General features: G+C 35.6%; 1 protein-coding gene across 1 annotated transcript in view; it reads left to right on the top strand.

Moving 5' to 3' along the window:
- Positions 1 to 22,131, top strand: part of CDH18 (cadherin 18) — a 551,467-nt gene that overhangs the window by 104,908 nt on the left and 424,428 nt on the right. The window contains exon 2 of the mRNA XM_075270978.1: positions 18,030 to 18,502. Within this exon, the coding sequence (XP_075127079.1) occupies positions 18,275 to 18,502 (228 nt within the window). The 5' untranslated portion in view covers positions 18,030 to 18,274. The remainder of the gene's footprint in view (positions 1 to 18,029; positions 18,503 to 22,131) is intronic.

Below are 22,131 nucleotides of genomic sequence, written 5' to 3' on the forward strand. Positions count from 1 at the left end.
GCTCCCATAGAAATGAATGGAGCTGCTTTAGACGCCGCTTATTCTGAACGTGTTTTACGTTCAGAATAAGCTAGCGTTTACTCAGTGTGAATGCACCCTAAGGCTGTATTCACACAGAGTAACGGCAGGCGTTTTTTGTGTGTTTTTTGCACATAGCGCTGCGTTAACGCCGCGTAGCGCCGCGTTTATGCCGCGTATACGCCGCGTTAACGCCGGTCAATGCCACCGCAAAATAGCGCGGCGTTAACGCCGCGTATACGCGGCGCTACGCGGTGTTAACGCGGCGCTATGTGCAAAAAGCACACAAAAAACGCCTGGCGTTACTCTGTGTGAATACAGCCTAATAGAAGTTTAAGGAATATTTTCGATGAGTTAGACCAAATATCATGTTTATATTATGTATAATCAGCCGGATAAGGTATCCTACTATATGGGGATTACTGTAGAACTCCAGACAGTATAGATGAGATATGAATTTGATTGATAGTGTCTTGTGCATACTGCTATGGGGTCAAATGAGAGGGGTCAAGTGATTAGTCACAGATCACATGATTACAGGTAGATATCCTTTATATATTCCCCCATTTTTATTCCTTTATTTGCCTACCTCCTGACAAAGCAATATGCAAAACGTGCATAGGGGTGGATTACATGGGATAAAAACCCTCTGGCTACACCTTTCTGTACGTTATCATATAGTAATTATTCATATAGTTCAAATGCATTGTCTGGTGTAAATGTTATAAGATCATACGATCTAGTGGTGATTGCTTCTATGATAATATTACTAGAGGGTTATATTTGGCTCCGATGGGGGGAGGGTTAACCCCTTGGATGCCAGGACGAGGGGAAGCTAGTCTATTCATCTGCATAGCTAGCTTCCTCTATAGACTGCAATACACGTGTATTGCAGTCTGTAGTTAGTATAGAACCAGCGATCCTCTCTGATCGCTGGTTCTAGTGTGCTTGCAGCACAAATAAAAAAATGTAAAAAAGTTTAAAAAAAAAAAAATAAAGTGTGTAAAACAAACAAAAAAACAAACATAGTTATATTTCTTGTAAATCTGGAAAATCGCTGTTACACTTGTAAGCCTTATAGCGTCCAAAATAAATTAAAATACAATCAAAAGATGATGCCGATATAAAGCAGAGATATGGGAGATAATATTTATTACTGTATTTGGGTGGTATAACTATCTGCCTGAAAAGCAGAGAATTTCACATTTTGAAAATTGCAATTTTTTCCAAATTTCCATCAAATTTCCTATTTTTTTAATAAGTAAATACAAAAATATTGATTAGTGTTTACCACTAACATGAAGTATAATGTGTTACGAGAAAATAATCCCAAAATCACTTGTGTAAATTAAAGCGTCTCAAAATTATTGCCATTTAAAGTGACACATGTCAATTTTGAAAAAATAGGCCTGGTCCTTAACATACATTTGGGCTGTGTCCTTAAGGGGTTAAGGAGGAATTTCAAATGTAAAAGTGACGGGAGAATATGGGAATATAAACGCATGACCACCTTTGACACATTCCAGAGGGAGTTAAATCTGTCGCATGGATTTATGCCCTTCTACAAAAACTAAGCATCACATCACCAATCAAAGGAACTAATAATTTGCTTCATTTGCTTCATTCATTTATTTTTGTGTCTACTGCTTTCCATCACCTGTCGCACCGAACACTTGATTCCTGTGCCTCTTTTTGTGTATAAATATGCATGACTTCAGAAATTATGTCATACCATGCCTGATGAAGAGACCTAGTAGTCTGGAAAGTTTGCAATCTGTCATCATTTTTGTTAGCCAATAAAAAAAGTATAAACGGTACAAAGATATACTTTTCACTTTACATGTGGTGAGACAGACACTTTCACTCAGCCCACTACTGTATCTCTATTTCATGAATTTCATCAAAATAATCATCAATGAAGTCTTCTTCTATAGTCCTAAGTACACTAATACACATAACTCCCACCCTGTATTATCTGAGTATTATTTCTTATCTATCTCATTCTGTCTGATAAACTCTATCTTTCTAAACTCTCTCCACAGAATGATCACTTTCTTTTACTGTCTGGGCTTTTTATACAGCCTATGACTCATCAATTACTTTAGATCTATAGCCCTTACTAGTTCGATTGAGTAGGTGTTTGATCAAATACTACGGTATTCAAAATACTCGTACTCGATCAAAAACTACTAGCTGTTCGAAGTTTAAGGTTCAATGTAGAACCAGCGTTGATTGGCAGAATGCTATACATTCTGCCAATCAACGCTGGTTCTTCTCTTACCATTCCGAAGTCTTCTCCGCGCTGCGTCCCCGCGTCTTCTTCCGGGTGGAATTCACTCTGCCTAGGCATCCGGCCTAGGCAGAGCTGACTGCGCATGCGCGGGCATGCCCACGCATGCGAAGTCGGCTCTGCCTAGGTCCCCGATGCCTAGGCAGAGTGAATTCCAGCCGGAAGATGCCGAGGGGGCGCTGCATCGGGAGAAGACTTCAAGGGGAATGCAGCCCGACCGTCACTCGTGGACTTGGTAAGTATAATTGTATCGAATTTTGCCTACTCCTGAAACGAGCATTTCCCCCCATAGACTATAATGGGGTTCGAAATCCGTTTGAACAGCCGAACAGTGTGCAGCTGTTTGAATCGGATTTCGAAACTCGGACATTTTAGTGTTCGCTCATCTCTAGTCCTTACGATACGCTGTCTTCTCTCATGAGGGATACGTGGTAGGCACTAAGGGTTAACTTGCCTGGTATTTGAGGTCCTGCTATCATTTTCTCCATACCTTTTACATAGTGACTAATATTTTAGTCAGTTTATTTGAACTTAACATTTTCCAAAAAGTTGTAACATAACTGGTTTGAAATGAACCATTTCATTCATCTCTACCTTAGAGCATATGAAATAGGGCCTATGATATACAGAGACCACTAAAATTTACTTTTTAATGTAATATTAATAAAATGATTTATTTTATTGCAAATTGTGCACTGCCTCTTGTTGGCCATTCAATTTTGGGTATATAGTACAGCCTATGGATATAGGGGGCTGGTATTACTACAGCCATTTAATTTGATTATTTTGTGTCTGTATTGGTCTAAGTTTACTTGTCTATACATAGGTTGGGTAGCCAATTTCTTTACCGAAATGCATCTTTTAATATGTTACTTTCTGAAAAACTTTAGACGTGTATTATATTTAATAAACTGTATATGAAAATAACCTAATTTTACATAGTAGGATACTTACTCAGTGTGCACCAAGATTAATTTATGCCACACAGTCAGATGTGTTTGTTTGATTTATTCTCTAATTTGTACTTTATTTATTAACTTTTCAACAGGAGTCGGAACGAAAATGCATAAACAACAGGACAACCAAAAGCAAAACAGCTTGCTACTGAGCAGTATATCTAATTGTTATAATACCGTTGTACACATACATCAACAAGATTAGCATAATAGAGTTAGATTGTTAAAAAAAGTAATGTGGATTTTGTATATTACCAAATTCTTAATTGTTAATGAAAAAAAATCTTGTTTTGCTGCTGATTTTTCCTCATAAGTGAGTTATTCCAAACCCCTGAGCATCTTCTTTATGAACTAGTGACAATAATTGAACTAAATATGCTAGTGGCAGAATTACATCTTTCTCCCTTGAGTCTTTGCCTCTTTTATTACATGACAGTACCCTGCCGGCCTTCGAAGCAGCTGATTGACATCACATGCTGTTATTTGTGCTATCATCTACAAGTACATCTAGATTTATCTCCAGTAGTGACACTAGTAAGTTTTCTTATCTTCTATCCCCTAGGGTACATAATGTAGGCAAATTATTAATACAAACATGCTAAGATTGTTATTTATCCATATTTCATTTAACTTACCAAGTGGATTCCCAAACACTCAGTGGGTGTTAGTCAAATGGTGGGTGTTAGCATCTTCCATAACCATTACTGCACTAAATAGCTTGGTGGCATCTTCATATAAAGAAATACTGCTATTAAACTCATAATCAATATGTATAAAGTCTTTGTTTCTCCAATTTTGTATTCTTACAAAAATCAGTAACCATATAAATTATATTAATAAACAAAGAGAATTATTTTATACTTCTGGAGATAATTTATATTTTTTAGTATAACCACCTATCCGTACTTACTTTTTAGACATATAAAAATAAATATTTCTGGTTATGTAAGTATTATAAATCATCTTGGACTGTTTCAAAAATGTAACAGGTACGTTTCCTTCAACACATATCTCTTCAGATTTTGCACCTTACATTCAGTCAGCAGAAAGTGAAAATTACCATTATTTCAGCGGCGGTGCGATATGCTGTATAGTGTTTCCTATATCAGTAAGTAATGTCAAATCAGTCTTAGAAAACAAATTAAGAAGAGATTTTAAAATATAAAAAAATTAAATAAGCAAAACAAAAAGTAATTTGGGTTTTAAAAATTCTATTTTTAAATAGTTTTTGCGGAATAATCTTATTTGGATTTCTGATCGTACATTCTTTATGACTTGTTATATAATAGAGACTTATAGAATTTTTATCAATGTAGACTTATAGATCTTATAGTCTCTAAGACCGTTCTCTTGTGATTTTGATTATTCCATACAGTATTCTTACCTAATGTACAATGCAAGTTTGCAATTCTTGATATGTTAATATTTGATTAATTAATTAATCAATTTTCTATTCCAATCTACACTTATCCCAAAGTAAAACCATAACCAAACTAATACTGAAATGTTTGTAGGGCACAAATATTATGCCCTACAAACATTCCCATATTAGTTTTGGTGATGGCTTTACTCTGGAATAAGTGTAGATTGGGATAGAAAATGCAATTAAGTATAATAGAGGATTAAATTTAAGATTTTTTTCATACACTTAGCATACAGTTAATCTTAAGAATACAGAGCAATCCAGTAGAAAATGCAACATGCGTAGTAATGGCACCTATGGGTGAGAGACACCACTTATTAGCATCCATTAGATTTATACATTCAAAGTTTCCATAAAGAAAAAATTGACTTAGAAAAAGTTGCAGGTTCAGCTTTGTTTTTTTCCACAAAAAGACTCAAAAGCATGCATTGTCAACATTTAACAGTGAAGTGTACCATTTTAGCAAAAAACTTTCCATTTTTGACTAAGACAGTAAAACACTTATTCCTTGACAAGCAATTCTTACTGCACTAATTGAATTATATTATTAAATGAATATTAAGTATGTGAAAGCCCAAAATTCTATTCTGCATGTCCTTCTCTGATCTATAAAGTTATATTTTGTACGTATTTTTTATACATTTTTCACATTATCTTTATTATTTTATAGTTCTATTTTTTATCTTATTCAATATTTTATACTTTAATATATATTGACATTTATTATTCACATTTTTTTCTGTTTTTCTTTGTTATATATAGATTTTTCTATGACACTGTGACAGGTTATTTTTTTGGCAATTTTTGTATAAATATGTGTGAAAAACTGACTGTGATTTCTTTTTTTAATTGAAACGTTTTTATTGAACATTTTGTGTTTATACAGATAACAAAACCTTACATATGCCACAATGAAGAAAAAGTAGTATATGAAATTCACAAATAGTTACATAGCAAAAACAGTCTAATTTTTTTTTTGGAACAAAGTATTCAAGTGTAGCAACTGACTGTGATTTCATCCTATTTATATATGGTCCCTTGTCTCTGTGCCAACTTGTAACAGACTTTATCTGTAGGTTCCACATACAATAGTCCTTGACTTTTAGCCTAATACCTTCTAACCATTATTGTGATTGGATTAAGGCTGGAAAGAGTATATCATTTGTGTGTGCGCATTACCACGAGGTAAAAATGGCACCTTATTAAATATCTTGGAGATAGGGATGCGTTGTGAGCATGCGTGGGTTTGTTTGTCAAATCCCATAATCGTTGGCACGTGAGAACATGCAAGTGAGCTAGTAACTAGGGGCAATGTCTCATCACAAGATTTATTTACGATGCTATACGCACGCCGTGGTGGCGCCACTACAGTCAAGGAATCACAAACACCTGGATGAGATCTATATCTTTGGCCCAGACCTCCACCTCACAGCCCTCTGATGAAGTAAGGGGTGAAACACATGTTGGGGCCAGAGGTGGAGGTCGTGGCTTCATTCTGGGTAGTTATCCACATTGCTTGAGATTTGATATATCACTTTATGCATCATTTGTACAAATTGGTGGCTGTGTGAGGTGAGTCCATGGCAAAGCATAGATGATATAATTTATGGTTGATTGCCTCTTATACTGGCTATTAATTGCCAATGTATATAGGCATCTTATGTGTATATGAGATATATTTCCACGCTTTACTATGTATGTTCCTCACAAATCAATGATTGTTACATGTTTATTGCTTGGATAAATTGGTAATTGGTATACAAGTTTGAGAATATATATAATATTTTTCATATTTATTTATGGATGGAATATTGATATTTATTACTTTATGCATTGGATTTTGTAACACTCTTTGTAGCAAAAAAAATAAACCTTTTGTATATTGGCACAAGACATTTCTGGTTGCCACGACCTCTACCTTTCATGAATTTTAATAATTATTCTTAACAATAGTACAGTTAAATTGTGAAATAATTAAAATGAATTATTGGTATTACATAATTGTTTTTTGTTTTTGCATTTGATCCGTAATTATATTCTTGTGGGTGTTCAGTTTAGAGTAGTGAGAGGGATACGGTTGTTATTACTGTATCTTAGTAGGATTGGGGATTTGTAGGTGAATAAAAAAATTCTGTATGTAAGATAAGAGATAAGATAAGATAAGATAATCCTTTAATAGTCCCACAATGGGGAAATTTCAGTGATACAGTTTCATAGATGGTACAGTGGTATATAACAAGAGAGAAAAACACATACAAGCTCATGGCAGATAGAGAAATCCTAGGAATCATAGCAACTAAAAAAGAAAGAAACACAGACACACTGCAGGATCATTTAGTTCTCTGTGTTAAGTGATGCTAATAATACAGCCGAATGTGGTTGGAGGACATGAGGAGGAGGGTCACAGCATGTAGATATAACAGGCCAAAAAACATGTTTTTTGCAGAGGTGGGGGACATATGCAGCTATCATGATAACATGTGGCAGTTCCTTTGGTAGGTAGTGAGATCTCTTGCTCACAGCTGATAGTTCGGTATCTTGCATCAGCACTATTGTCCATTAACCACAAAAAGAATGCCCCAAATGTCCTTCATCACAAGCCCTCTTCCTCCTTTCTTCTTACCACTGTGTTCTACTGCCCAGAGAAGTCTGAAGCCATCCAGGTAGACAGGGTACTGCTCTCTTGCCAAGCTTCCATAAACACATGGGGTAGGTGAGTGATGGTAGGTTCCCAGGTTGTAACAGAGTCCCACGTGTCCACAGTAATAAAAAAAAAATACCAGTCAGCTGTAGGCATCTTCACACATCAGCAATAGACACCAAAAATCATCTCCTTGAAAAAAGAAGTCCATTCAGGTCTCTCCTCCAGCTTTCTCTGCCTCATGGTGTCCATGTGGTTCTTAGCTCGTGGGGGAATGGTAACAGGCACATGTGCAAACAGGAAAACTCCAGGTCTTGAGTCATTGTCCATGCCTTAACAATAGAAACTCCACAGGGTCTTCCATTCGATTTATAGTTGCTAATTCATAGTGCTAGTTTGCTTAATTAGAAGATTCTTGAAGATACAGATGAAGAGTGAAAAGGAAAGATAAAGGTTGCTCCCAGCTTGGAGCTCTGTATCGAGGCAGCCACTCAGTGCGGCGCCAGGAAGTAGAAATGTATTATACCTTATCACAGTATCTGTATAAAAGATCCATGGTAACTGGTTGATCTGCACTTTCAATTCATGAGTTCACAAATCTGATACATGTTATGGTTTAGATAAAAAAAAAGAAAGAAAAAAACTAAAAATGTGAGTTTATTGGGTATGCACTGAAATAAACTGGAACCATACCAACCAACAAAAATATTCCAGGCCTTAAAAAATATATACCAGGCCAGTGTATTAGGACTATATATTGAAAGGTGTGAGATGCATATCGGAGATTTTTATAATCGATGGTCAAATATTTTGCCATCGTGTCTCCAACCAGTGATGATCATTCCTCTATCATATATGCAGCTTTTCTATCAGAATTCAACTATAGGGCAATCTATCTTGCATTGTGATGCATAAATGTATTGCCAGATCCAAGCCCCTGTAGTAAAGTAGTCAATTTAGCAGATGGGAACTACTTGCTGTAAATGTTTTTTATGCTTCTATTGACTGCACATGGCAACAGCCTGAGCTTACTGGGAGAAGGCAAGAGTATTACCAAACCCCTGGGCAGCTCCTTTCGTATCTAGTAGATTAAGTATGAGTTCAGTCTGCTGGCAAATTGCCTGACACTTCTTTAGAAGCCCTGCAGATAGGGGCCTTCATTGTTAACGCAGCCTCTTAGCACTTTGCCTAGAACCTCTACAAGGCTTTAAATGCAGGTATGGATTAACCTGCCTAACTTTGTTGACCCTTCCCATATTCAGTATTTCGTTTCAACTATTACAAGTATCCTCAAGGGAAAATTAGATGCAGATCGATAAAGAGTAAGAGCAGTCTCTGTCTAGTGCACTGCTTGTATGTGACTTACTTCATCCCAGCACTCAGCCCAGCCGCCTGTTATGGTTTAGACCAGTGGTATGGAACCTTTGGCTCAACAGCTGTTGCAAAACTACAACTCCCAGCTTGCATACTTGCTCTGCTGTTCTTAGAACTCTCATGGAAGTGAATGGGGCATGTTGGGAGTTGTTTTTTTCACAGCAGCTGGAGAGCCGAAGGTTCCCTACCCCTGGTTTAGAGCTTCGGAGTTGCTCTTATGACACACTAGATTTGACACAAATTGTTATGTAAACTAAAATTTTACATGTACTATTATTGTTAAGCTGAACTAAGTGTACTTAAGAGTAATCATTAATTCTAAATGCACTTGCTCCACATCATCTATACGTCTCTAAGACAATTTATTGTAATAAATGCCCCAACTGGTGTAGGGAATGACTGATTTGTGTAGAGGCTCTGGCACATGTTTGGCACAAGAAAGCAACTTGTGCCAAATGTGAGCCACAATATAATCACTATACGCCGATAAACAACAGCGAGGGATTAATAAATCACCCCCATTCTAGCTAGAATTTTTAGTTACTTGATTGCTTAAAGTGGTTGTTCAGTTTCAGACCAATATTAAGAGGCAAATGTTATGTTTGTATAGTAAAAAAAAAAGTTAAACAATGTTTCAGTATATTTTCCAGTTTATTTTCATTATGGTTTCAGATATCTCTGCTTGCTTTCATTCTTCTTTCTCTTTGTTGATAAAATACAGTACACTCCATGGTCATGTGATATACAGTCCATCGTCATGTGATATACAGTCCATGGTCACGTGAGGAACACAGAGGTGCATAGTTCATAAAAGTCCCAGCACAGAAACTAGACATCTGCCTGGTAAAAAGCTGTGCTCTTGTATATTAGTCACATGACCATGAACAGTACCATGGACTGATTATTATAAGCTAGAACTAATGAATGACATGAAGCAGGGATCTAGAAAACCATGATGAACCGATACATAAAGTATATTAGAAAAGTTTTTATTAGAAAAACAATAACATTTGTCTCTCAATGTTGGCAACACCTTAACTTTTGCTTCTGTGTGTCTTAAAGGGATCTGAATTATATAACACTGTAGATATAAGGAGCCCTTAGAATAAAGTTGGTATGTAAAGTACATAAAATGACAGGTCTCCTTAGAATCCTCTTGTTAAGTATAGAAATAAATAATAAACTGTTTAGTAACAGCATTTTATATATTGTACTGCTCTCCTATAATCCATTATTTGTGTACCACATATTTACACAAACAATATGTACATGCTAAAAAATAATGTAATAGATATTACTCTGATCTGTTTTCTTTTCTCATATCACAAGTAACAGTCAGATATGACAGCTATGCAATAAAATCCAAAACAATCCAAACTGTTTATTTGATTGACAAGATAGAAGATGAGTTTCAAAGAATGACCTTTAGATTTTTTTCTGCGTCATACAGACTGTATTATTGCAGTGTATGAAAATATTGACATTGCTATACCATGGATTGTTCTTCTGAGGCTCCATGAATTAGATGTTCCAAATATTACATCTATATTACTTCTTTAAAAAATTTAAAAATTAAGAAACGCAACATAGATGGAAAAATCTAGCAACCTTTCCTATTGCTTTCTCAGTAGAACTGAAGCACTGCTATCATGAACTACATTATAAAAAATATCATCTACTAGTTGAAATATATACATTTTCACATCTGTCATAAATGTGGAAGGATTTCATGACATGTATTTTAAGTAATACACTTTATTTACCTAATCAAAACTATTATGAGTATAATTTTCTGGAAATATAAAAGAAAAAAAAAAACTTGAGAATATAAAATCCCAGGTACGTTCACCTGTAGCACACCTAATGTAGTGTATTTAATAATATGCACCAAATGTTTCACTGAAAATATGTATGTTGGAGAGACGGGTCAGAAGCTCAGAATGAGAATTAATTCACATTGCCATACAATTAGAGAACAAAGAATGGACCTTCCTGTGTCATAACATTTCTGCAATGAAAATCATAATATCACCAATAACATGAAAATTTTGATTTTAAGAGGGAATTTTAAATCTAGGAAAGAGAGACAGATTTCTGGGTACAAATGTATGACCTTGTTTAACACTCGAGAGAGAGGGATGAATCTCTCATATGAGTTCATGGCATCCTACAGAAATCACTGAACTGAGACAGTCAGCCATAAAAGACACTCTGTGAACTGATAAGAACATTGCAAACTGATGAATTGTTTAGTTGTTTAGTTGTATAACCAATAACCTTCTTCTACCCTCCCTCCTAGAATTCTATTCCTATGTGTCCCTCTTGTACATAAATACGCATCCTTCAGAAATTGTTTTTAGATATCCCTGAAGAAGAAGCCGGGAGCTTTGAAACATTGTAATCTACCATCATTATTAGTTAGCCATTACAAAAGATATCAACTACTGAAGATTCTCAAGCGTTTTTTTTTTTTTTTTTTTTTTTTTTTCATATTTCCTACTCACTGGCTAACACAGTATAAAAACAAACATTTTTCTTATACATAATTTTCTGGAAACTTTAGTATGTATTCAGTAATATTTGCTATAATTTAGTGTTTTATTAGCATATTATTATTGCTTGTATCTATGCTAAATATTTATCTATTAAAAAATTATGAAAATGTTCTAATGATAATTATCTCATGTAATATTATAATATTATTTATAAAATTAACACATTTCATCGCATTTTAATTACAGACAAAATTAAACATTACTGAATAACAGAGACAATTCAATTAATAAGAGTGAGGGTCTTACGTGCAATAACTATGAGGGAACAGGGGTGACATAGAAGGTAGAACTGCTTGTTTTGCACAATGGTCGAGCCATTTATTATTATCCAGTGAAATACACATAAATATGAGTCAGTTAATATAACTGAGTGCACAAAGTGTGAGTTACCCTTGGGTGAAGGTATGTTCTAAAATAAATGTAGAATCAGTTTGAATTTAGAAGATTTAGATTAAGGAATGTAATATGCTTGGCTAAAAAGTGTTTTTATGGCGCACTTCAATTTTAAACTGTGAATATTGGAAATAAATGTGATTGGGGAAAAGCATTCCAGAGAACTAGGACAGTTTTATTTCTATGTCAATATCTGTATTTAAAATAAACAAACTCTAAAATCCTATGGTTTTTACACTGACCACTAAGTCAAATAAAAGGTTTAACCTTCTTGCTTGTAGCACTTACCTCCCTATCATCAGAGACAAGAGTCTATCTACAGTAGATATAGTAAGCACTTGATATATATACCCGTACTAACCTTATTTTGCTTTAAATGATGGGACTTTTATCCATTTACTCTAAAGGTGCGCCAAGTTGAAGAAATATTGGAGTCAAATTATAAACTACCTGAATTAAATTTTTTATATCAGATAATTCTGATAGGAGTCAATTATTTGTATGCTGGATAAAATAATAATAATAATAATAATAAATTTTATTTCTATAGCGCCAACATATTCCGCAGCGCTGTACAATTTGTAGGGTTCAAAAACAGACAAAGATACATTACAAAGAAAATCATTTCACACAATGGGACTGAGGGCCCTGCTCGCAAGAGCTTACAATCTCTGAGGTAGAGGGGGTGACACAAGAGGTAGCAGGGGCGATATTGCTTATGCAGATGTCAGACACTTTTGTAATAGAGGTCATTACACAAACATAAGACTTTATGAGCCGTCACCAGTCGTGTCCTGTAACATGTGGATGGATCTTGGACCTATAAAGTTATCCTGAGATGACATCATATCATGTGGGGAAATGTGGGAGCGGGGACAGAGGAGGGTTAAGGGTTTACGTTAGACACTGTGATAGGCTTGTCTGAAAAGATGCATCTTTAGTTTGCGTTTGAAGCTGTAGATATTGGGAGTTAATCTGATTGTCCGGGGTAGAGCATTCCAGAGAAGTGGTGCAGCTCGGGAGAAGTCTTGTATACGAGCATGGGAGGTTCTGATAATAGAGGATGTAAGTGTTAGGTCATTGAGTGAACGGAGAGCATGGGTTGGGCGGTAGACAGAGATGAGGCAGGAAATGTAGGGAGGTGCGGCATTATGGAGAGCCTTGTAGCTGTCTAGACTGATAGATGAGCCTGGCCGCTGCATTCAGAATAGATTGTAGAGGGGAGAGTTTAGTGAGGGGAAGACCGATTAGTAAGGAGTTACAGTAGTCAAGGCGAGAATGAATCAGAGAGACAATAAGTGTCTTTAGTGTATCTCTGGTAAGGAAAGGGCGTATTCTGGAGATGTTTTTGAGGTGGAGGTGACATGAACGTGCGAGTGATTCAACATGAGGGGTGAAGGAAAGGTCTGCGTCAAACATGACCCCAAGGCAGCGGACATACTGCCTAGGAGTTATAGTAAGGCCTGAGACTGCAATGGATATATCAGGGACAGATCTATTAGATGGTGGAAACAGTAGTAGTTCAGTCTTAGAGAGATTTAGTTTCAGATAGAGCGAGGACATGATATTAGAGACAGCAGAGAGACAGTCACTGGTGTTCTGTATGAGTGCAGGGGTGAAGTCACGGGAAGATGTGTATAATTGGGTGTCGTCAGCATAAAGATGGTACCTGAAGCCAAATCTGGCAATGGTTTGTCCAATGGGGGCTGTGTAGAGAGAAAAGGTTAGGGGGCCTAGGACCGAGCCCTGAGGAACCCCAACAGCAAGGGAAAGAGGGGAGGAAACAGAGCCCGCAAATGATACACTGAAGGTGCGGTCTGAGAGATAAGAGGAGAACCAGGAGAGCGCAGTGTCATTGAGGCCAACTGAGCGGAGCATAGTGAGGAGGAGTTGATGGTCAACAGTGTCAAAAGCTGCAGAGAGGTCCAGAAGAATAAGAAGAGAGAACTCGCCATTGGATTTAGCCATTAGGAGATCATTGGAGACTTTTGTGAGAGCCGTTTCAGTAGAGTGCAGAGCGTGGAAGCCAGATTGTAAGGGGTCAAGCAGAGAGTTAGCAGAGAGATAGCGGATTAAACGAGAATAGACCAGGTGTTCCAAGAGTTTAGAGTTGAAGGGGAGGTTAGAGACAGGTCGATAGTTAGCAGCACATCATGCCTCCAGTTTAGGTTTCCTAGGAGATCACATGTTGTTAGAGCCCTATATGCCACTAAAAATTATTGATAAATTTTTGGTCTAACAAAACGTCCTATCATGCCTTTACTCTTTAGAAGAAGATAAATACTTATCAAAAATATCATAGATTTGCGTCTCCTGCTTGAAACCTATCTCACACTGACTCTGATAATTTGGTTTGAAATCATTACTTTTTTCATTATTTTGAATATAATCATTAATAATAATTTGGGTTTTGTCACATGAAGGAATGGGTTATGATTGAGAGCTGGGGATAGAAATATATCGTATGGAAAGCCTATTATGTGGCTAACAACTATTTTAGTGTGAAAAAGGACCCATTGTTCTTTGACTATGAATAGAGAGGTTAATGGTAAAATATTGTATTAAAGAGGACCATTCACCAGATTGGGCACAGGCAGTTCTATATACTGCTGGAAAGCTGACAGTGCACACAGTCCCGATCTATGCCCCCGGGTAAAGCGCTATTGGTCCCGGTACCATAGCGCTTTACAGTCAGAAGGGCGTTCCTGACACTCTGTCAGGAACGTCCTTCTGCCCAGCAGCGCCTATCGCACTGTACAATGTGAGCGGGGAGGAACGCCCTTCTGACTGTAAAGCACTACGGTACCAGGACCAATAGCGCTTTACCCGGGGCACAGATCGGGAAAGCCGATTTCAGCGCACTGTCAGCTTTCCAGCAGTATATGGAACTGCCTGTGCCCAATCTGATGAAAGGTACTCTTTAACAATAACTTCTTTATCAAGAGAGAAAATATTTTCAAAAATATTACATTTGCGACCACTTGCTGAATTGAATCTCACACTGATTTTGGTTGAGATCATGAATTATATTCAATATTATCCACTATTTCCTGTTTTATTTTTTTTACTGCCTTTCTCGTCCTGTCATGTAAGTGGGTGCGGGTTCTGATTCAAGGTTGGGGAGAGGAACTATAGTTTTTAAAAAGAGAGATTTTTAGATATTAATTGTTGTTACAATAGATTAATAAGAAAATAATGTATGAAAAACATTATCAGAAGAGAAATATTTTTCAAAAATATCATAGAATTTGGAAGCCTTAGTTGAAATGGATCTCACACAAAATTTAAGTTGAGATTGTTAGTTATATACATTATTATCCACCAATTTATTGTAGTTTTTTTTTTTTTTTTTCTTCCACTATTCTGTGTCCTGTCATGTAAAGAGGGGTGTGATTCAGATACTGAAACTGAAAATCTATGGAAACAAAATTTAATGTCCCCTCCTGCTAAGCTCTGACCCTTGACACACACTTTAAGAAAAAAAAAAATTCCTTTATTATCTTCTTCTTGTGCCGAGAGTGAAGGAAGGACATAACTGTACTGCTTCATATACAATATACTATTACATATACACTCTACACTTCATATGTGCATTTCATAAATTATGGTAAATTAACATAATATTTTTAAATAAATTCATAATATTTATCTTTTGTTTCTCCAAATTTTATCACATTAATTAGACATGGCATATTGTAAAGAAACTTAGATTACCCTAGCAACCAGTCTCATAACATAGTTCAATATAATCAGTAATAAAAACATTTGCAAAATAAATGTTGAATAATAGCTTTTTAATTTGCCCACGTACTGAAGATCTGGCTTTATGTAAGCAGCAGAAGTTGATGGGTTACCAGCAAGGATGTCACAACATACGTCAGGGTGGAAGTGACTTGTTTGTACCCCAAGGAGCAGAATCCCTTAAAATATTGTGGTAGTGAGGAGGTGAAATGAATCTGGACATGGCTTACCATTTAAAAATACAGTCATTTACACAATTACACAAACCTTAAACTATCATGTTAATTGTTTGTTTCAATTAAAATATATAACTTTTTTTTTGTAACAATGCAATACTTTTTATAATGTCAGAATGGCTAATCTTTGAGCAACCCTGTACAAATAAGTTTTTAAAATAATATAGAAGAAATGTAGGGAGAGGCTAAACATAAAATATAAGGTCATCAATATATTAGACTAGGTCATCAGTATGAGACATACACTAATAAGCTGTTAGCAGCAGAGTATATGAAGCCAGAAGCAGGTGACTCCATACACTATATAGTGCCCAGCCACTCTACTACAGTTCAGTTCAGGTCAGTATACAAAGGTAAATAGGTAATTTTCTTGCAATCCTTTTAAATGCCCACACTGTCTTGATCTACTGTTAGAGTGTAAATCTGGAAATAAAAGATGACAGCATACTGGTGCTATGATGTTATATATATATATATATATATATATATATATATATATATATTTCTAATATGATCTAAGATGGTCTATAACTCACTTTTAGATTCATGTTAATTGTGCACTTTTCTTACAGATTGTAGATCAAGACAGTGTGGGCATTTAAAAGGATTGCAAGAAAATTACCTATTTACCTTTGTATACTGACCTGAACTGAGCTGTAGTAGAGTGGTTGGGCACTATATAGTGTATGGAGTCACCTGCTTCTGGCTTCATATACTCTGCTGCTAACAGCTTATTAGTGTATGTCTCATACTGATGACCTAGTCTAATATATTGATGACCTTATATTTTATGTTTAGCCTCTCCCTACATTTCTTCTATATTATTTAAAAAACTTATTTGTACGGGGTTGCTCAAAGATTAGCCATTCTGACATTATAAAAAGTATTGCATTGTTACAAAAAAAGTTATATATTTTAATTGAAGCAAACAATTAACATGATAGTTTAAGGTTTGTGTAATTGTGTAAATGACTGTATTTTTAAATAATAAGGCTTTGTAAAAAAAAAAAAAAAAAGGACAATAATTGTTAAATCATGATAGAAGTTATTTTTGTACAGTATATTGTTAAATACGCTAGTCTGTATCTACTGTGCTCAGGAGTGGAGATCTTCTTAATTTATTAAGAGGTATATGTTAATAAATTGGGCGCATAACCGTCCGTGTGCCAGCAAATGAAATTTATGCAGATTAGGAGCTTGTTGTTACGGTTCTGTGTGTATATATAAAATAATAATGAACACAACCAGAACCGCTAAGCTGCAGAGCACTGCAGCGAGGTCCACAAGCCCAGATGGGCAGCCATATGTCTGAATATGAACCACCAGTTAAACTGCACTGGCAGTGATGTTGCGCAGCACCAATGTGAACAGGCTGCAACAGACTCTATTATGTATAGCAGTTGAATGAAGTCAAATGAAGCCTTGTAAGAAGCTCCTGCTAATTACAGCAGGGGAACCAGGCCCTAGCATAAGCTTCACTCTGCTGCACAAACAAGACTGCCAGGGCTTAACTTCACTCCTGGTCAGTCACACAACAAACTCCTTAACCTGCGAGGAGCTACACAGCAGTTAGACAAGGAATAGGCTACTGATTCCTAACAGCAGAGCCAAGGAATTCTAACTTGGTCCCTACTCAGCATCTGTAATTGACTGAAACCTGGCCCTAACCTCCTGTCTCAAAGTATTCTAGTGAAAGTGTGAGCCCCGGGCGGGCGTCGGCTCACACTATTTAAAGGATAGTCCCCACCCAACGGGGGTGGTGGCATGACGTAACCAATCATGCTCAGTATGGCCAAAATGGGACTTAGCCTCTGAGCGGACCCAAAATTTCTGAGCATGCTCAGTAGGGAGAGAATGGCACTTAGTCTCTGAGCGGCTCCAAAATGTCTGAGCAGACTTAGACTCCAGACACCTTACTGCACAACGCCGAGGGCAAGGTTTGGATTGGCCCTCAGGTGGTGCTATGCGCTGGATGGGAAGCCTGCAGGACCTAATCCTAACACTTGTGTAGACTTGAACTACAACTCATATTCATGTCTGGCAGACATTTCTGTATAGCATATCTGCTGGGCTGTGGGATGCCACATGTCTTCTACAAAGTACTCCAATTACCACCATGCCAGTGGCATACCAGGTGCAAACCAGTAAAAAAAAATATTACAATTTTTGGAACTTTTATTATTTATTACTTCTTTTAATAGATTTCCATATTGTCCATAAATGAAATGGCAGATAGAACAAGGTCATTTGTTATGTTCATAAAGATATGGTGTCTTTATTGATTAAAATGAAAGTTTCATATTATACATTTCTCTATAATCAATAGTTACTAAAGTAGTGTGTGAAACAGTTGAATTACTGTCTTAATGGACTATTTCTTTTTTTTTTCTTTCCTCCATTAGCTATAAGATGCTGCTGTTTTGGACAACGTCTTAAGGAATTCCTCAGAGACTTCTATCAGCCAGATTTCTTTTTTTCAGGATGTAAATACCATTATTTAATTATCTAAAAATCTATAAAACAATGGATTCTCACAGAAGACCATGTTGGACTGTATTACCAGACACAGTTTAGCTTCAAACCAATCACGTCCAAAACACTTGGATTAAAAAATTACAAGTCTACTAAGAAGGGAACACTGTCTACCATGAGATTTACAAGCTCATCTGGTATTTGTCCGGTTCTAGTATGTCTCTGTTTTGTGCAAAGATGTTATGGAGCAACCCAACACAACTCTATAAAAGTGACCAGGAATCAAACCAAGCACATAGAAGGAGAAACAGAAGTGCATCACAGGCCAAAACGTGGATGGGTATGGAATCAGTTCTTTGTTTTAGAAGAACACATAGGACCAGAGCCTCAGTATGTTGGCAAGGTAAAACTATTACTTAAAATCTATTTGTGTTGGATGAATGTATTTGCATGTGTTATTATTCTATTGTATCGTATTAACATTGTTCGTTTGCTAGGGCAATCCATGTTACCTTATACTATTCCATGTCCAATAAATATAGTAAAAGTTTCAGAAACAAAAGATAAATATCATTAATTTATAAAAATAAATACTATAATTAAATACCATAATTTATTAAATGAATATATGAAATATATAGTGTATTTGAAATAATGTACTGTATGTGAAGCAGTACAGTTGTGACCTACCTTCACTCTTGGCACAAGATGATTAACCTTTGAAGGATTTATTTCTAATTTTTTTTTTTTTTTAATTTTGCTTTCATAGATTTGAGTTTCTGGTGTAGACAGGGCAAAGATGTAACATAATGTATTTAAATTTATGTGTCTTTTTTTCATAGCTTTCATGTCTTCATAATAAATAAACATGTACAAAATAAAAAAAAGACAGGAAAATCCATGGCATTAAAAATGTGCCCAAAGTTTTTACCAATACTTTACATATATGTGATGTGAAAAAACAAAGTCCACACAGACAGATATTAGATATTACTTTGTGATACAATAACATAAAAAAATAATTGTGAGAAGTAATGAATACTAGTGGAAGTGGAAAATCAAATCGAAAATTAAAATGGTGAGCAAATGCAAAATAAATTAAATTAGTGAAAAGTAAAAAGTGAAAAAATAAAAAAATATATATTTTATTATTTTTCGATATAAAAGGTTTCAATTTGATTGAAACAAGGTGATGGAATATACTAGCCATTAGTCAACAAGCATTTTCAGATATAGGCTCTAAAAAATACAAAAAAACATATATGTAAGTAAACAGACAAAAAACACATATATCCTGCAAAACACAAAAATATTAAAAACCCACTAAGGAGTTAAATGGTCAGAGAAACACATTATAATTTAGAGCTTTATTAAGACCAGAGTGAATCTGAGTTCATAGCATCCAAATCCACTTCACTTCACAATATGTCAGTCATCGTTTGGTTTGCCCACATGAATATCCATAGGAATGTGATCAATTTCATGAACCATCAAACCACTAGGGTCAAAGTCCCTGAAATGTTCATAGTGGCAAGCTTTCCCTAGTGGTAAGGCCAATATAGATTGTAGGTACACATGGTCTAGTATACCACACATCTTGTGTTACATGTGATGTGGTATGTGATTTTACATGTCTTATTGCCCCTTGCACCAGAAGAGTCAGTGGCCCTCTCCAAATGTGGACATGCCACACACTTCCCACAGGAGACACATCTCCATTTGGCACCTTTTTTGTATCTTTTTTTTAAATGAAGGCTTGAATTACAAGTTTGAAATCTTATGGATTCTTGATGTCATTGGCATTACATGGTTTATTTATCTTTTAAAAGTCTAATTAAAAAAAAAAAAACTTTTAATAATATGTAAGAAAAAAGCAAAAAACATTCTATGTAAAATCTAGTAAAACTGAAGCCTATTATTTTATTGAAGTCTATTACTTAGTAGAATAGTATTGAGTATATATAGTAGTGTTGATGATTTCACCTACTTTCTGTAGAAGTATTGTTTCATTACTTTGTGTTTACGGTAGCTCGTATATAGACTGCAATAGTATGATAAACTCTTCAGAAGAAACCTGTTGTGCATTTCAGATTTTACCTTTACAATGCAAATGTATCCGTAACTCAAAAACCTCATGTGCAATATACAGTATACTAGATACATCAGCTAAGAGATAGAGTCTTTTATATTGTAGTGATTTTAGATGTTATATACTTCAGAGATACATTTCTAAATTATGTTTCTCTTCCGTTTTGTTTTCTGTTTGGTAACTGTATTAAAATGTTCTCTCGGGATTTTTCCTCAAAACTACATATATATATTTTAAGAATTGTTTTGGCATTTTATTTTTTCCTTTCTAACTTCTGTTTTGATCTTTATTGTTCCATGTGTTGTGTTGATTTAGAATATGATGTGTGGTTAGTTTTGTAACCTTTGTTCTTGACAGTGGAATACCACTCTGTCTTATGTTTTTTCTTATCACTAATGGTATATAACAGAATACTTTGTTGCTTTACAGAAGAGACAGCTGTACACTTTCATGTAAACCTAGGGAAGATTTTGTGTTTAATGTATCAGTGGCTTTGATTTTAAATATTATATTTACAAAACAAATAAATGTAATCCTTAATATGTTTATTTTCACAACAATGATGGAAATTATCATCTTTGCTCAAAAATTTGCTTGGAGCAACAATACATAAGCACTGTAACTTCAGTATCCAAATCTTCCTTTACAATTTCCATCTGTACATTTGCGGAATGTGTAAATTTACCACACAGACTATATAAAATCATTGATATGTCTGTGCAGTCATGTGGTCCTTGCTTCTAGGGGACAGTACATGTACATTTGGAATGACGTGTCCAATGACTCATACCACCATTTCATTTGCATATAAATCTACCATAAAAACCAGCGGTATGCCTCAAAAGTTAATTAAATTCTAATGTAGCTATGTGCATGAGCCCTAACATCATGAGTATATTATTTCCTAGAAATCACCTTTTGCATTTTTATTCAAAACCTTAGTTCCTTATTTATTAGCTGCAAGCATGTTTGATAATGTGAGCTGTAAAACAATGAATAGAATTCAGGCTTCATTTGTGCCAAACTATGGTACTATTGTTGTGTGCTACAATTCTTTATTTAGATACTATTCATACTTTTTTTTTGCAAATAAATGTTTATTGTTTTTTATACACAATAAACAACAAGGACAGCTGTAAATGATTGGTATGAGATAACAGAGCTAATAGAAAGAGAATGTCAGTGAGTATCAAAAAAGTTGTTATTTAGGATATGTGCGCAATTCCAGATGGGAGAGTTCTTCTAAGCAAGAACTTCCTGAGATAGTGTGCAATGGAGGGGGGGGGGGGGATTCAGTGGCCCAATAAAGGGGATCAAGGCTTTGGCAGCCGATAGTAATTGAAACCACAGTTGTTTGTAGGATCTTGTAGGAAGTTTTTAGGCCAAAGATTCAGAATGATACCTTTAGGAGACAAGGCAGTAAGAAGCCACAGACTCGGTCTATGGTTTGTTTTATGCTTATCCAGTCCCACCGTAAGTGCAAGTATATACTGATGGCCTTATGATAATGCCAACACGTGGATGGGATTCCCCACGTGTACTTGTGCAGCTGCACTAGGGTCTTGTAATACAATAATAATAATAATTTTAATTACATAGTGCCAACATATTCCGCAGCACTTTACCAAATTGAACCCTCTCAAAACAAGTTTGAAGTAAGCTTCACAGAGCCATACACACTTTGAGGAACCCATTGGAAATTTATAAACAGAAGTAATACTGTTATGTGAGAGGGCAATCGTCAACTTAGTCTTCCACTCCTTGATGTAACATGGAGGTGGGTGTTCCAATTCTCTTATAAAGTTGGAGTACAACAAAGACTGAGGTTTCTTTGGAGGGTTGTTTTTGGAGGAACAATGTCTTCAACCAAAAGTTCAAAAGTCCAAAAGTTGTTCCAGATCTCAGCGCTTACAGGTACAGCTCTAATGAATTGATAGGTCAGA

The sequence above is a fragment of the Leptodactylus fuscus genome, chromosome 4 (genome assembly GCF_031893055.1).
Source record: "Leptodactylus fuscus isolate aLepFus1 chromosome 4, aLepFus1.hap2, whole genome shotgun sequence".
Lineage (NCBI taxonomy): Eukaryota > Metazoa > Chordata > Amphibia > Anura > Leptodactylidae > Leptodactylus > Leptodactylus fuscus.